At 36.0% G+C, this 18,320-nt stretch overlaps 1 protein-coding gene across 9 annotated transcripts in view; it reads left to right on the top strand.

Moving 5' to 3' along the window:
- Nucleotides 1-18,320, top strand: part of NAA16 (N-alpha-acetyltransferase 16, NatA auxiliary subunit) — a 66,007-nt gene that overhangs the window by 29,057 nt on the left and 18,630 nt on the right. For all 9 annotated transcript variants that reach the window (XR_007151167.1, XM_047854154.1, XM_047854159.1 and 6 more), the window contains 3 exons: nt 12,085-12,157; nt 15,249-15,418; nt 15,779-15,931. Coding sequence is in view for 8 of the 9 variants with exons in the window: in XM_047854154.1 (XP_047710110.1) it covers nt 12,085-12,157; nt 15,249-15,418; nt 15,779-15,931 (396 nt within the window). In the remaining variant the exon portion in view is untranslated. The remainder of the gene's footprint in view (nt 1-12,084; nt 12,158-15,248; nt 15,419-15,778; nt 15,932-18,320) is intronic.

Genomic DNA, 18,320 nt, shown 5'->3' with positions numbered 1-18,320 from the left:
GAGGGCTACCTGTAATGCTTTTGTAATAACATCTTGCAGAAGCTGCTGAATACAGTGGCCATTAAAGAATTTGTTCCTCTTGGACAATCACTAAGCTTTCATTGGCTTTGTCCATTTTCACATGGGGCACAGACTTTTCATTTTTTAAAATCCCTCCAATATAGATCCAAAATTATCATCATAAGGATGTAAAGCATTTGTTGGTATTTTATAAAGCACGGGAATTGCATTTTTAAAGAAGGCACTGAGAATGTATTAATTTATATAGGAACCTTTGACATCTCTTTAGTGTTATTTTCTAAGCATGGAATAGGCGTGTTTACCAAGTGCTTTTTTTTCCTTTATAAAACATTTTTTTAATGTTAATTTATTTTTTGAGAGAGAGAGAGACCAAGTGCTTTTGAGAATTGAATCAAACCTCAGAAAACTGAGGTGGTCAGTACTTAGTATAGTAAAAAATGTCCAAGTCTGGGACGTGCTTTTCAAATAATTTTGGCCACATAAATTTGTGATGTCTCATAAGGGTGTTCGAAAATTCATTTCTAACCGGTAGTCTTGCTTTTAGCTAAAGATTGCATTTTAACTCTGGAGGAAGTATTAAAAAGCGGTGAAGGCTGATAAAGTTATGGCTTCATAAACTTCCAGATCTTAAAGAATGATCCATGTTAGGTAGCATGAAAATAAAATCATCTTTTGAAGTCAGCCCAGGATATAGCACAACTATAGAAAATTATTTTAAAAACATCTGCAGCATTTTAAAACGTGAATATATAATTTAGGGACACAAAGAGCATTTTTTTGTGTAATTCCTGTCAAGGTTTTTTTCCCCTATGAATTTATTTGTGGTATTTGTAGGCAGCTGTAATAATTTTGACCTGAAAGTTTGTCTAGCAAGTGCACAAGCATTTTATATGTTGCTTCATGGTTTTCATTATCTTCCTTTTTGATGACTACATATCAGAGCCATTCCTCTATTGTTGAACTTTGGGTTTCCAAACTTTCACTGTTAAAATCAAACAAACACTATAAATATCTTTGTACCCATAGCTTTACTCAGGATTATTTCCTTTTCACAAATTCTCAAATTAATTGGTAAAAGGTATATGCATTCTGTGGTTCTCAGTTAATAGTGGTACTTTGGTTTCTATGAGGTTGTAAACACCAATTTGTATTGTCACTAGTGGTGTATGTGTGTGCAAGGTTCCCTGTACCCTCACCAGCATTAGGTATTCTAATATTTTCCCTTTTTGTATTTTCCCTTTTTGTATTTTCTTTTCCATGGATAGATGTATTTTTTTAACATAGAAACAGTTTGGAAGGTCCTCTTCTTCTAGAGCAGTGTTTCTCAAGGTGCAATGAGGGAGGGAATTTTGTCCTCCCAAGGGACATTTTGCAATGTCTGGGAGTATTTTTGTCACTGTTGGGAAGTATGCTATGGAGACCTAATGGGTAGCAGCCAGGGATCAACAGGACAGCTCCCCACAATGAAGTATTCTGTTATTGACCTGTTGGGCTAGATAATTTGTTATAAGGGGCTGTCCTTTGCATTATAGGATATTTAGCAGTGTCCGGGGCCTCTGCCAACTAGATACCGGTTGCTTCCCCCCCAGTATTTTTGTTATTGTTAACAGCTTTATTGAGATATAAATCACATATCATAAAATTTACCTACTTGAAGTGTACAATTCAGTGATTTTTAATATATTCAGAGTTTTGCAACCATTACCATTGTAATTTTAGAAAATTTTCATTACCCCAAAAAGAAATCCTTTCCCCACCCCCGCAACATTAGGCAACCACTAGTCTACTTTCTTTCCGAGGATTTGCCTATTCTGGGCATTGCACACAAATGGAATCATACAGTTTGTGACCTTTTGTTCTGTAGTGTGTTTTACTTAGCATAATGTTTTCATCCATGTGGTAGCGTGGATGACTGCTTCATTCCCTGTATCACCAAATAACATCCCATTGTATGGCTGTGCCACATTTTAGCAGTTGAGGGACACTTTGGTTGTTTCTGCCTTTTAGTTATTATGACTAATGCTGCTGTGAACACTTGTGTGCCAGTTTTCCATATACATTTTAATTTCTCTTGGGCGTGTATACCCAGGAATGGAATTGCTGCTTCAAATGGCAAGTCTGTGTTTAAACTTTAAAAAGACTGCCAGATTGTTTTCCAAAGTGACTGTACCTTTTTATATTCTCACAAGCAGTGTATGAGGATTCTGATTCCTATATATCCTCACCAATAATCCACTTGCTATTATTTGGCATTTGATTATGCCAGCCTAGTGGGTGTGAAGTGCTGTCTCATGGTTTCAGTTTGCAATTCCCCGATGACTGATGATGTTGACTGTCTTTTCATGTGCTTATTTGCCATTTGTAAATCTTCTTTGGAGAAAGTCCATTCAGACTCTTTGAGTTGTCTTTTTATTCTTGAGTTGGAAGTGTTCTTTGTATATTCTAGATACATGTCCCTTATCAGATAGGTGATTTGGAAATACTTTCTACCATTCTGTGGGTTATCTTTTCACTTTCTTTAAAGTGTCCTTTGATGACAAAAGTTTTTAAAGTCCATTTTATGGTTTTTTCCTTTTACTGCTTGAGCTTTTGTGCCATATCCAAGAAACCATTTCAAATCTAGCGTAATGAAGATTTATACATATTTAATAAGAGTTTTATATTTTTAGTTCTTATACTGAGGTCTTTGATACATTTTGAGTTCATTTTTATATATGATGTGAGGCAGGAATCCAGCTTTTGCATGTGACTATCCAGTTTCCCAGAACCATTTGTTGAAGAGACTGTTCTTTACCCAGTGAAAGGTCTTGCCAGTTTTGTTGAAAATAAATGGACCATAAAGAAGGTTCATCTTTGGACTCACTGATCTATATATTTGTCCTTATGCTATAGTACCACACTGTCTTGATTACTGTAGCTTTGGGGTAAGTTGAAATTAGGAAGTGTGAATCTTTCAGCTTGTTCTTTTTTCAAGATTCTTTTGACCATTCAGGATTCCTTTTTTTTCAATTTGAATTTTAGAATTAGCCTTTCAGTTTCTGCAAGAAGCCAGCTGGAATTTTACAGGCATTTCTTTGTATCTGTAGATCACTTTATTTTAACAATACTAAGTTTTTCAGTCTATGAACTTTGGATGTCTTTGCATCTAGACATATCTTCTTTAATTTCTTTCAACGATATTTTGTAGGTTTTAGCATACATCTTGCACATCTTTTGTGAAATTTACTCCGAAATACTTTATTCCTTTTAATACTATTCTAGTGGAATTATTTTCTTAATTTTATTTTCATTTTGTTATTGCTAGTGTATAAAATACAGTTGGTTTTTGTATATTGATTCTGTGGCCTTGCTGAACTTATTTATTTATTATTTATTGTTGATAGTTGGTGTAATGGATTTCTTAGGATTTTCCAGATTTTTCTAAATTTGCAGATTTTCTAACATTGGTATTGTTATTAATTTGCAAATTATTTGCAAATTTTCTGATTTGCAGATCATGTCATCTGCAAATAGAAAGTTTTATTTCTTCATTTCCTTTTTGTATCCTTTTAATTTCATTTTCTTCACTAATTGCCCTGACTAGAATCTCCAGTACAATGTTGAAGAAAAGTGATTAGAGTGGATATCTTTGTCTTGTTCCTGATGTTAGGAGAAAGCATCTAGTCTTTGTCCATTAAGTATTGGGTTAACCATGAATTTTTTATATATGCCCTTTGTGATGTTGAAGAAGTTCCCTTCCATTCCTAGGACACTGAGCATTTTTAAGGTGAACATGTGTTGGATTTTGTCAAATGTTTCTTCTATGTCTATTGAGATAATTATGTGGGTTTTTTTTTTAAATACTCTTGCTATGATGTATTACATGAATTAATTTTCAGATGTTAAAGCAACCTTGCATTGCTGGGATAAAACCCACTTGGTCATGGTGTAGAATTCTTTTTATATATTGCTGGGTTCAGTTTGCTAACATTTTATTGAGGATTTTTGTTTGTCTCTTCCTACTGGTCTGTAGTTTTCTTGTGAGGTTTTTGTCTGGTTTGGGTGTCAGGGTAGTAAAGGCCTTATAAGGAGTTGAGAAGTGTTTCCTTCTCTTCTTCTCCTCCTCTTTTTTTTTTTTTTTTTTAAAGTTTGTAAAACATTGGTATTGTTATTAAATATTTGGTGGAATTTACCAGTGAAGCCATCTGGACCTGGATTTTTCTTTGTGGGCAGTTTTTGATTACCTATTAGAATTCTTTACTTGTTATTGGTTTATTTATATTTTCTATTTCTTCTTGACATGGTTTCTGAAATTTGTGTCTCTAGAAATTTGTCCATTTCTTCTAAGTTATCCCGTATTGGCATACAGTTGTTCATTGTATTCCTTTATAATCATTTTATTTCTGTAAAGTCACTAGTAATGTCTCCTCTTTCATTTTTAATTTTAATAATTCAAATTTTTTTTTCTTTTCTTGGTCAATCCACCACAGGTTTGCCAATTTTCTTGATCTTTTCAGAGAGCCAAGTTTGGGGTTTGTTGACTACTCCCCACCCCCATTTCATTAATTTTCACTCTGATCTTTTTTATTTATTTACTTCCGTTTAAGTTTATTTTGCTTGCCTTTTTCCAGTGTCTTTTTTCTAACATGTTCTTAGTGTTCTATACTTTCGTCTTTTTTTTTAAATTTTTTTTATTAATTTATTCTTGAGAGAGACAGAGAGAGCACGAGTGGGGGAGGGGCAGAGAGAGAGGGAGACACAGAAGCCGAAGCAGCCAGTATTTTTGAGACACTCTGATGAACAGTTAATGATAATTGTAATTATGTGCATGAATTCGTTTTTTGTTTGTTTCAAAAGAGTTTTAAGCTTGGGGAGAGGAAAATAAAAGCAAGTGTTTTTCCTACCTAGGAAGGCGTCACAGTATAGTATAATGTCTGCTGACATTCATTTATTAATCTCCCTCATGATTTTTGCCAAATTTAGGTAATACCAATAGTGTTATTTACTTCATATTTTCACTAAATTTGGTTACTTTTTTGTTTTTGTAAAAATCATGGGCTTGTGCTAATATATTTTTTATAAAACACTTAAAAATAAAACTTAAACGTGTGCTTTCATTAAATGATAACATTTGTAGTTATCTTTTTTTTCTTTAGGTTTATTTATTTATTTTTGAGAGAGAGAGAGAGAGAGAGACAGAGAGCAAGTGGGGGGAGGGGCAGAGAGAGGGGGAGAGAGAATCCCAAGCAGGCTCTGCACTGTCAGCACGGAGCCCAATGTGGGGCTCAAACTCACAAACCATGAGATCATGACCTGAGCCAAAACCAAGAGTTGGATGCTTAACCGACTGAGCCACCCAGGCACCCCAAATGATAACATTTGTAAAGTGCTTGTTGATTCAGAGATGTTCCAGAACTATCATTCCGTTACCACTCCATCCCTTACGCCTCATCTCTTCAGGAAATTACTTAATTTTGTTTCGATGTCATAGTTCTTGGACAACTTATCTCTGTGACTAACTCCTTCAAAACCAAAATTGTCACTACAATTACACATTTATTGGAAATTAATCTAGCAGTTTTGGTCCTTGTTGATAAATTACTGTGCTTAGTTTTTTAATTTGGGTAAAAATCAAAAAGTTTCAGTAGCTTTTGTGTTGCAATAACATTTTAACCATGTGATTTATATCTATATGCGAAAAATCTGTATTGCGTAAAATCGTGTATTGGATATGGTATTTTAGAACTTTGTCCTTAAGTGAGGTTAATAAAATTCTTTTAACTTGCACATAAGAAAAGTGAGTCAAGGGCCATACTTTAGGAAATTATAGTAGTCACAGTATTTGCTCAGGTTAGATTTTATTAGCAAAATAAAGCTGCTTCAATCCTGATCAGATATTAAATCAAGAGATGGTGGTTAAACTTGGAAATTTTTTTGGTTCATAAAAATTTTGGCTTTATAATTTAAGATGTCCATTTTAAGGATTTTAAATTTTTATTGTGATCTTAGATATCTAACTCAAGTGGATTAGATTTCTTGATTTCAAACGTGTATTTATTTTAAGAGACAGAGCCCGTGAGCAGGGAGGTGGGATAGGGAGAGTGGAGAGAGAGAATCCCAAACATGGAGCTCCAGCCTGGAGCCTGATGTGGGGCTTGATCTCACAAACTGTGAGATCTGACTTGAGTCGAGATCAGGAGTTGGATGCTTACCCAACTGAGCCACCCAAGTGCCCCAGTATTTCTTTTCTTTTTTTTTAATTTTCTTTTTTTAGTGTTTATTTTTGAGAGAGAGCGAGAGACCGAGCACCAGTGGGGCAGGGGCAGAGAGAGAGGGAGACACAGAATCCAAAGCAGGCACAAGGCCCTGAGCTGTCAGCACAGAGCCCAACATGGTGCTCGAACTCACCAACCGTGAGATCATGACCTGAGCTGAAGTCAGACGCTCAACCAACTGAGCCACCCAGGTGCCCCTGGATTTCTTGATTTTAATGTTTGTTTATTTTTGAGAGAGACAGAGCACGAATGCGGTAGGCACAGAGAGAGAGGGAGACACAGAATCCAAAACAGGCACCAGGCTCTGAGCTGTCAGCACAGAGCCCGATGTGGGGCTCGAACCTACAAACTGTAAGATCATGACCTGAGCCGGAGTCAGACGCTTAACCATCTGAGCCACCCAGATGCCCTGTCTTGATTTTAAATGACAGTGGTAAAATACTATTTTCAAGAAAAAGAGCCATTATATATTGAGTTTTATGTGAAAGGAGTTGAGTATATTTTCTCATCGAGATATAAATGGTAAGTAAACTTGAAATAAAATGGATCCTTCTAGCTGAATAAAATTCCTTAGACTACCTCTCATAGACAAATTTGGAAAATTGAATTGTTCACTTAATTACTCACTTGATGATTATAATACGCATATTTTGGATTGAAGAAACATGACTAATGAACTAGGATTGCTGGTGTTAGCCACACTTTTTTAAAATTTAATTTATTTAGGAGATTTAACGTGGACTTTCTATTATCTTGATTTTTTTTCTTTAATCACATTTATTGTGAAGTCCTGAAGCTGGAGATCTGTTTCATTCAATAGTTCTTATACTCCTTTATTAAGAATTATATGTAACGGGGCGCCTGGGTGGCGCAGTCGGTTGAGCGTCCGACTTCAGCCAGGTCACGATCTTGCGGTCCGTGAGTTCGAGCCCCGCGTCAGGCTCTGGGCTGATGGCTCAGAGCCTGGAGCCTGTTTCTGATTCTGTGTCTCCCTCTCTCTCTGCCCCTCCCCCGTTCATGCTCTGTCTCTCTCTGTCCCAAAAATAAATAAACGTTGAAAAAAAAAAGTTTAAAAAAAAAAAAAAAAAAAGAATTATATGTAACTTTAGTATGTGTTTTGTTATACTTTTTAAATTATTAAAACAAGTGTTTCACTCTAAAAATTCAAAAATACACCTTTACCTAAAACCTGCCCTAGCTGCAGTTTTTGCAAATACCAGTAGATGGCAGTGTAAGTTCATGAAAAAATACTTGGCCTCCATAAATTCAACAACTTGAATAATGAATTCTAAGCCTGGAAAGAATTCTAAGATATTCTAAGTGAGATTGATGGGGCAGTTTTGGTCATGGTGGGTTAAAAATGTCTATTACCTTTCATTTTGTCTTGTAATAATAGGTGCTTATTTTGTTTGTCTTTGTTTTTGTTTTAGTAACTTTTTTTTATCAGTTCACAAGAATTAACAAGGCAGCTTGCTAAAAATAGATTGTTCCGCTCAGAGTTTCTGAGTCGGTAAATCTGGGGTTTGGTACCAAAATTTGCATCTCTTAACAAATTACCAGGTGATGCTGATGCTAACATTAATGATGCAAATGATCTCAGGACCACACTTTAAGAACCACGTGTTTGTTTGTTCATTGTAGTAAAACAAAATTTACCATCTTAATCATTTTTAAGTGTACAGTTCTTTGATATTGAATACATTCACGTTGTTGTGCAACCATCATCACCACGCATCCCCAGAACTCTTTTTGATCTTCTAGAACTCTGTACTCTAATTTAAATAATAACTTCCCATGTCCTCTTTCTCTCAGCACCTGGCAACCACCATTATATTTTCTGTTGCTATGATTTTTATAAGTCTAAGTACCTCATATAAGTGGAATCCTAGCATTTGTCTTTTTGTGACTGACAAATTTCACTTAGCATAGTGTGCTCTGGTCCAGATTCATCTATGTTGTAGCATATTGTAGAATTGCCTTCCTTTTTAAGGCTGAATAATATTTCATTGTATGTATGTACCACATTTTGTTTATCCCTTCATCTGTCCATGGACATTTAGGCTGCTTTCACATTTTGGCTGTTGTGAATAATGCTGCTATGAACATGGGTGTACAAATATCTCTTCAAGACCCTGCTTTAACTTCTTTTGGGTATATATCCAGAAGTGGAATTGCTGGATCACTTGGTGATTCTGTTTATAATTTTTTTGAGGAACTAACCGTACTGCTTTCCATTTTATTTATTTATTTATTTTTAGTATGTATTTTTGAGAGAGAGAGACGAGAGGCAGAGCTTGAGCAGGGAGGGGCAGAGAGAGGGAGTAAAGCCAGTAAGGCCACTGAGTCTAGAGCTTTTCTTTGTTGGTAGATTTTTAATTGCTGACTCAGTTTCTTTCTTAGTTGTATGCCTATTCATATTTTAAAGACTACTCTTTTTATTTTTATTTTTTTAAGTTTACTTATTTACTTAGAGAGAGAGACAGAGACAGAGCACACACATGAGTGGAGGAGGAGCAGAGAGAGGGCAAGAGAGACTCCCAATTAGGCTCTGTGCTGTCCGCACACAGCCTCACATGGGGCTTGATCTCACAAACCGTGAGATCATGACCTGAGCTGAGATCAAGAGTCAGATGCTTAAACAACTGAACCACCCAGACACTCCAAGTACTACTCTTTTTAAACAATCTTCATTTAAAAGCCTTATTAATACAAAACAGCATGATTATTGTGTTTCAAAAGAATATACCTGTATTCTGTTACCCTAAACCATTTGGTCACATTTTTGCTGAGTATGTGTCTATACATACATGTTTTAGTGAAGTCATAATGTGTGTAAATTCTTTTCATGTTCTCTTTTTTTTTTGTTACTTACATATTTTTCCCCACTATGAATGTATAATTTCACCTATTTCCCTGTTGCCTTCTATCTTAGAGAATTATGCCATATGATGCTATCTCATGTAGAAGTGTTTTAATTTGGTCTTTTTTTTGTTTTTGTTTTTGTTTTTTTTTTGTTGTTGTTGTTTTGTTTTGTTTTTTACTGATGCCAGTAAAAATGGTCCATGACTTCATGGATACTATACCCTGTGACTCTGTGGGGTGGGGTTCTAATTTGGATTCAGAATTAATATGATTAAAGCATACTATCTTATGTTACATTGAATGTGTGAAGAGATTTCTTTTGTAGCCATACATATCAAAATCTGTTTAGGAATTTTTGATACATGGTCTGCTCTCCAGTGGCACTAGAAATATAGTGAATTTTGGTTAGTTTATAAAGAGGTCTAGGGAAAGAAAAGGAATATAATTGTCTTTCTGAAAATAAAAATGTCTAAAGTTTCAATTTTTATGAAATAGTAAGATTTCAGATCTTATTTTAATAGTAGGTAGATCAATGAATTTGGGTAGGAAAACCGCTAATTGTTTTAAGTAGAGATTCTCACTTTTTGCCTACCAAGGCTGCTAACAGTCATGTGAAATTTCACTAAGCCTTTTTCATTTTTTTTGTAGATATGCTAAGGATTCATAAATGGATGCAGTCACTTGTTAATTTTATATTTTCACATTTTTAGATTGTCCTAGATGTTTACAAACTTGAGATCATGGTTTATTTACTAACATAACAGACTTACTAACAACATTTGATGTTAGAGATCATAATACATACAAGGCCCTGAAAGTAGGTAGTTAGGACTTCCCAGAGAGACTGATTGGCTGGCTTGTCCCTCTGAAACACACCCTACCCCACTCCCAGATCAGACAGAACAGAACTTCTTTCAATTTCAAGAACTTATTAATAACATTCTTTGGGGGGCGCCTGGATGGCTTAGTCAGTTAAGCATCTGACTTCAGCTCAGGTCATGACCTCACAGCTCGTGAGTTCAAGTCCCACATCAGGCTCTGTGCTGACAGCTCAGAGCCTGGAGCCTGCTTCCAATTCTGTGTGTGTCTCTCTCTGTCCCTCCTCACTCCTGCTCTGTCTCACTGTCTCTGTCTCTCTCTCAAAAATAAATATTAAAATAAAAAAAAATAACATTCTTTGGGCACTCAATTTGGAAATGTGTATTTGTAGATATGTGCCTTAATGCCACATCAGAGTGTACTAAGATTGTCCCTCCTAAACCTTCTCTTTTTTTCTCTCTTGTATATTTTCCCCTTCCTGTTGTCCCTTGTGTGTGTGTGTGTGTGTGTGTGTGTGTGTGTGTGTGTGTGTGTGTTTAAAGCTTACCCCCTCTCTAATTTTGATGCACTTAGTATGTTTTCCATGCTCTGGCTGATTTAATATGCACCATTTGGTGTTTTGAGCACTAAAACTGATGGGGGAAAGTTTCTTGCCCTGTTATTATTAGTCTCTAGTCTTAATGCACCCCCTGTGAATCTGAGAGAATTGCCATTTAGTTATAAATGTGCCACGTCCCATCCACTGATTGATACAGCAAGTAGTCAGAAGCTAAATTCTGGAGCCTTATTACTTGGGTTAAATTTTGGCTCCACTGTTGTATACTTTGAGCTTATTTTTATTTTCCTTTTGCCTATAAGTTCAAGTTAATAATAGTATATACTATCATAGGGTTGTTTGGAGGACAAGTGAGTTAGTATAAGTAAAGTACCTAAAACAGTGCCATGTAGGGTTGACTGTAATTATTACTTATAATTTTTTTTAATGTTTATTTTTGAGAGAGAAACGGAACATGAGCGGGGGGAGGGGCAGAGAGAAAGGGAGACACAGAATCTGAACCAGGGTCCAGGCTCTGAGCTGTCAGCAGTGAGCCCAATGCAGTGCTCGAACTCATGAGCTATGAGATCAAGACCTGAGCTGAAGTCGGATGCTCAACCAACTGAGCCACCCAGGCGCCCCTATAATTATTACTTTAATACATGTAAAGTGCTTGTGACAGTTTGTGGCTTCTTACTGTTGTTCCCTTGTCTGGTATGTTCCCTTTGTCTGGTGGTATTAGCAGCATCCCATGTTTTAAAACTAGAAAACTTAAAAAATTATCGCAATTAAAATAATACCATATTTGTCAGATACTATTAAGCGTTTTAATGGGTTCCCTTCACTTTTAAATCATTACTTTTTTTGAACTTCACAAGTAAGATAGTTGTATTTTTCCAACTTATTCTGAACAGTTAACGTCAATAGGCATTTAAAATCAGTTATACATAAAAGCTGTTTTTTTTTTCTTTTGCCACTTCTAATTCATGTCACTTTTAGTTTGCCTCTTTCAGGGCATAGCACATTAACAGTGTGGTTTCTAGTATTTCAGTCCTTACTTGAGGGGAGTGTTGAAATGTAACTCTTTATTAAAATGATCACTAAAAATTAAGGGGGTTTAAACATCTGCTTAGGAGTTTACTTCACCTTTTCCATCAATTCACGGTGTCATTTGGGTCACTGCACTTGAGTTTTTTGTTATGAGTGGCTTTAGAAAATCTGAATATGTAATGGTTTACAACTTCACAATATAACCATGAGAAGCAAAAGGCAAACTGTTGGAAAAAATAAAAGGTTTTGTAGTAATTAGTTATGATTTGTCCTTTGAAAACTCAAAGCTACTTACTGAGATGGGAGATTGAGGACTGAGATGCTGTTTTACTATTAATAAAGAGCAGTATATTTTCTGTGTTTTTCTTGCTTTCCCCTCACACGATGGGGTGGGGGGGGGAAGGGGGAAATAGACATACTAATAGTTAATTTATAGTCCTGAAATAACCTTCACATTGTTTCCAAATTTAATATACTCCACAGTAAATATAAATAACCTTCAATAAAATATTTTTAAAATTTAAAACTATGTTTCTTTAACAGATTTCTATAATCCAGGAGCTTGTTACGAATTATGAAGCCTCTCTTAAAACGTGTGACTTTTTTAGCCCTTATGGTAAGTTTAAATTAGATTAAACTGGAATTTGAATACTCATTTCAATCCATTTTTAATCACTTACAGTAAAACTAACTTATATTTTATGTATGTGCTACATGATACCTATTTACTAAATAGTTTTTGTTTTTGAATTAGTAAATGAAAAGAGCACTTTCTTTTATTTATTTATTTTTTTGAGAAAGAGAGAGTACACAAGTTGGGGAGAGAGGCAGAGGGGAGGGGAGAGGGAGAGAGAGAGAGGGAGGCAGGGAGAGGGAGAGCGGAAGAATCTTAAGCAGGCTCCATGTTCAGGGAGGAGCCTGAGGCAGGGCTTGATCCCACAAACCTGCGATCATGACCTAAGCTGAAATCAAGAGACGCTCAACCAACTGAGCCACCCCAGTGCCCCTTGAGAAGATCACTTTCAATCTTACTTAAATTTTCCACAATCTTGTGAGGTGGGAGCTAACTCTGTTTTAACAAGAGTAAGTGCTTCAGAGGTTAAGTGGCTTGTTTAAGGTCATATAGTTAGTTTACACTGAAACCTATTTTTCCCAAATTCCTACTTCTCTCTTCTTTCTACTAGTTCATTACTTTGAATTCTGTATGATTTAGGAGCACCCGGGTGGCTCAGTCGGTTAAGCATCAGACTTCAGCTCAGGTCATGATTTCCCATTTCGTGAGTTTGAGTCCCACGTTGGGCTCTGTGCTGATAGCTCAGAGCCTGGAGCCTGCTTCGGATTCTGTCTCCCTTTCTCTGTGCTCCCCCTGCCCCCACCCCGCTTATGCTCTGGTTCTCTCCAAAAGTAAATAAACATTAAAAAAAATTTTTTTTAAATTCTGAATGATTTGGTTCTTTTTCTCTCTTTGTAGGGACATGTGTAATTCAAGGAATCTTAGTTTAGAAAACACTCTAGAATGCTTTCAGTCATGCAGATGGTAACTTTAGTCTGAGTTCTTCATGTATCTTTTACATGTTATTGCTCTTTTGTTTTTGTTTGAAATAAATTTCATAATGAAATAACAGAAACAGAAATAAATAGAATTATGAACCCTTGTGTCCCCTTCACCCAGCCTCTATTACCAGTATTTTGCCAGTCTTATGTAAAGTTATCTCCTGTCTAGTTTTTTCTCTGGGGTATTTTTTTTAATGTTCATTTATTTATTGAGAGAAAGAGCACACATGTGTGCACACATGAGCTAGGGAGGAGCAGAGAGAGAGAAAGAGAGGATCCTAAGCAGGCTCCATACCGTCAGCACAGAGCTTGATGTGGGGCTCGAACTCATGAACCATGAGATCATGACCTGAGCCAAAATCAAGAGTCAGATGCTTATCCAGCTGAGCCACCCAGGCCCCCCATTTCTAGGGTATTTTTAAAGCAGACATACTCTTTCACCTGTCAGTACCTTAGTGTACATCTCTGTTTAAAACACTTAAACAGAAGATACAACCACAGTGCTATCTCACATAGTATTAACACTCATATCCTAATATCTAATACCCAGTCCAAATGTAAATTTCCCCAGTTTCCTCAAAAACTGTCTCTGCATAAATGGCTTATTTGAATCTGGCTCCAGCAAAGGTCCACACTTTATATTTGGTTATGTCTCGGATAATTTTTTAATCTTGATAATTAACCTCCTGCCATTAAAAAAACTACAATCACTATTTGTAGTAGGTCATTTGTATTTTGGAATGTCCCATATTATGGATTTGGCTGAATGCATTTAATATATTTTGCTATCCAGATTTCATGTGAACTTCTAGTTAGATTTACAGGCTTGATTAGATCCAGGTTCCTTGTGAATACCTCTTATGTGATGCTTTGTACTTCCTGTTGTATCACATCTGGAGGCAGAAGACATTCTGGTTATTTGTCTTTGTGATGTGAAGATTGACCAGGGTTTAGATGTTACAGCCTGATCTGCTGGTTAAAAAGTTCCTCTTACCTAATGATTTTAGCAGTCACTGAGGATCACTGCCTCAATCCCTTTTATTCTATAATCATTTCCCCTCTGCATTTATAATAGCTAGAATTCTCTGATAAACAACTTTTCCTTATCAGGAATGCCTGGGTGGCTCAGTTGGTTGAGTGTCTGACTCTTTGGTTTAGGCTCAGGTCATGATCTCATCATGGTTCGTGGGTTCAACCCCGTGTTGGGCTCTGCGCTGACAGGTCAGAGCCTGGAGCCTGCTTCAGATTCTGTGTCTCCCTCTCTCTCTGCCTCTCCCCCTGCTTGTGCTCTGTCTCTCTTTTTCTCTCTCTCTCTTTTTCTCAAAAATAAACATTAAAATTTTTTTTTAAAAAGGAACTTTTCTTTATCAAATATTTGGTTTCCCTGAGATATAGTTTATATAAGAAGAACAAGATAAATGCTTGTCTTTTTCCTTTATTATTTGTTTTAATTTATGTTAATTTCTGTGTTTACAAAACTTGTTTTTTTTTCTGTGGTATGGGTAAATCCTCCATTCTACTTTTTCTACCTGATTTCTTACCTGTATCCATTTTAAAATTCATTTTGAGAGCTTGATATTTATTTATCTACTCTTCTGTAGCTTGAGGAATGGCATGGAGCTCAGCTGACTGTGTGTGACTGCTTTTGTCACATGGCAGGGCTAATTCCACCTTGTCAGGAAGGTATCTTCATACCCTTCAACTTGGGGTTTCCCTGATTTGGGGTTGAGTCTTAGGAAGTGCAAAGCCCTGGCAGTTCTTGTCTTTGTGACAGTCTTGCAGTGGTATTTAGGGACATCTGTTCACCACGCTGTGACCTTGATTTTTCTGGGCCTGCTGCCTTATGTTCTGAGCCAGAGAATGCATCGGGTTAGACTGATTCACCTCTTTTCCCCAGCACTCTTTCTTCGGAGTGAAGTAGAGGTCAGAAGTCTGTGAAACCAGCATGTTGTTTCTCTTCCTGGCTGCTACTTTTTGAACTTTATGGCATAAAGTCCTACCTCTCTTTGTTGACATTGGTCATTTTTCTGGGTTTTTTTCTGCTTATTCTTATAATAATTATTAACTTCATCATGCATTAAGGGAGAGAAAGTATATGACTTACTTTACTTTGCCTTCTTCTTTATAATAATTTTATATTTGTTTGATTGCAGAAAATGGAGAGAAGGAACCCCCGACAACACTTCTCTGGGTTCAGTATTTCCTGGCACAGCATTTTGATAAACTTGGGCATTATTCTTTAGCTTTGGATTACATTAATGCTGCAATTGCTGGTACTCCCACTCTAATAGAATTATTCTATATGAAGGCAAAAATTTACAAGGTAAAATCCTAGTCATGTTTTTTGAATAGCTGAAGAATTTGGCTACTTTAAGAACCCTTGGAGTTTTTTCCATACAGAAATAACTTCTGTGGTACCCTGATAATCTATTTCTAATACTCTAATAGTCCTAGGGAGTTTTATGTTACATAGTTGTATAAGCAGTGCATAATCAGTGTTAATTACTTGAATCATCTCTTAGTAAATGTAAATTATAACTTATCTAAGGATTTCTAGAGAAGTTTGACAGAAATGGTACCAGATTTCTAGTTTGTCTGTATAATTTTTTTCTATTTATATTCACCCATATTCTTTTAATAACAAATACTGTGATTTCTTTAATAATGCTTTCATTTCTTAAAGCATATAGGTAATCTCAAAGAAGCTGTAAAGTGGATGGATGAAGCGCAGTCTTTGGACACAGCTGATAGATTCATCAACTCCAAATGTGCAAAATATATGCTTCGAGCAAACATGATAAAAGAAGCAGAGGAAATGTGTTCCAAGTTCACAAGGGTAAGAAATGCCATATGCGAGTGTGTACTTTTCTGAGTTAGTACAGTTAAACTTAAGCTCTATGATGATTTGTGAAGTTTGCCACTAAAGTTCATAAGAATTCATTTTTGTCATTATTTTTATTAATCCCATCTAGCTTGTGTCCTAAGGATGGTTTCTTACTGTGGTTCAGTGTGTGTATGCGTGTGCTTCTGGTGGGGGACGGTTGAAAGACAATGATAGGAGCACAGTATCATTATACGAAAATAAGCAATATACCAGACTTCAGTGCTTATATGTAATATTCAATTCACAACTTTTTTGTCTCATTAGTAATTTGTGGCTGCTTTTTATTTCTCTTTTCAGTTTCTTTTGAATTGCTCATAGAGTTTTTTCTATGTAGAACCAGCCTCTTCGAGCTATAATTTCTGACATTTCAGAATTTAAGTTCTCTGAAATTGTTGGGCTGAACATCTGTTCCTTTCCTGTCCCTCCTTCCCCATCCATACATCTCTTTTTCCACATGAAATTTCTATCTCATTATGAAAATAGTAAGTTTATGGTTCAAAATATATGTAGACTAATGGAACACAATAGTAAGCTCAGAAACAGATTGACGTGCATTTGGAAACTTGGTATATAGCCACAGGTGCTTTCAGAATCAGAGATGAAAAGATATTGCTAGCACAACTGACAACAATAAAATGACATTCTTCTCCTGCACACAAATAGATTCCAGGTTGATTAAAGAAAGTATTAAAATTTATCTTTAGAGTTTGAGGTAGGAAGCATTTGTTAAGAAACTAAAAAAATTTAAGTATAAGGGTAAAATTGATATATTTGACTATATTAAAAATTAAAGTGTACATATAACAAGGAATAACCATAAACAAAATGAGACGGTAGGCCATAGAATTGGAGAAGGTATTTCCAAACCATATGATGGACTAAGATTTTATAGGGGTGCCTGGATGGCTCAGTCAGTTGGCCCTCTGACTTTGGCTCAGGTCATGATCTCACAGTTTGTGGGTTTGAGCCCCACATTGGGCTCTGTGCTGACAGCTCAGAGCCTGGAGCCTGCTTCGGATTCTGTGTCACCATCTCTCTCTGCCTCTGCTTGTTGTGCTCTATCTGTCTCTCAAAAATAAACATTAAAATAAAAATTTAAAAAAAAAAGAATTTATAAAGAACTCCACAAAGAATTCACTGAAATAGTTCCTTAATACACATTGAATGTGACATTGAGGCATAAAGAGGAAACCACATTTCCAAGTTTAATTTCCAAGTTTTAATTAAGATACCCTGGAATAAATAACTTTTACCTCCGAGTGCACATTATGTATACAATGGAGGGCCTTATTGCTGGTGTTTGTGAGTAATTTAGGATGAAAGTAAGTTACCCCTGTGCCCTGTGATACTAATGTTTTCCTCATGCAGCCCCAGCATACCACCTTCCTTAAATGTTAACTAGATTCTGGTTGTGTTTGGGTGTTTGTCAAAACTGCTTATAATTTAGAAGTCACAGAATAGCTTGAATTTTGTTGTGAAATCTTAACTACTTACAAGAATGTCATAGAAACAAAAACACACACACTAAACCTCAATAAGAGAAAGACAAGATGAGAGAAACATGGGCAAAGGGTGTGAATAGTTAGCTCACACAAGTGGAAAATGGAATGGCCAAAAAAGATGCTTGCATTAGTAATTAGAGAAACAATAAGATCTCATTTCGTACCATCAAAGTGGCATAAGTATTCGTAGGTATTGGTAAATAATATGTCATATATATCATATATACACATATCTCCTATGTATACATATGGATCACATACAGCAAAACCTTGGATTACGAGTAATTTGTTCTGCGAGTGTTCCACAAGACGAGTGAGCATTTCTAATAAATTTTAACTTGATAAATGAGCAATGTCTTGCAATATGAGTGGTACGTGATGCTGAACATCACATGATCACAACTGAGCCAATGGTTCTTGAAAGTCGCTTTGATAAACAAATACTTTGGAATACAAGCATGTTTCCAGAATGAACTATACTTACAAACCAAGGTTTTACTGTATACGAAATACATGTCCTGTATATTTAGGATGAGAGAGAGAGACAACAGATGGTCTATAAGTAGTAGCGTTTAATGAAAACTTAAATGTCTGTACGTACACACACAGCTCTCGCTCTCCCTCTCAGCTCTCACTCTCCCCTCGAGAGAGAGAGCGAGAGAGAGAGAGAGCTCTGTGTGTGTATGTACAGACATTTAAGTTTTCATTAAAGGCTACTACTTATAGACCATCTCTTCTCTCTCTCTCATCATAAAAATGGCTTTTGCATCTGAACCTGCCTGAGCTCTCCTTTCTCATATTTAGAGTAATGCTAATAATTTGTATACCATTTGTAAGGG

Source organism: Prionailurus viverrinus, chromosome A1 (assembly GCF_022837055.1).
Source record: "Prionailurus viverrinus isolate Anna chromosome A1, UM_Priviv_1.0, whole genome shotgun sequence".
NCBI lineage: Eukaryota > Metazoa > Chordata > Mammalia > Carnivora > Felidae > Prionailurus > Prionailurus viverrinus.
Note: the sequence above shows the minus strand (reverse complement) of the source record. Positions and strands in the feature narration are given on the sequence as shown.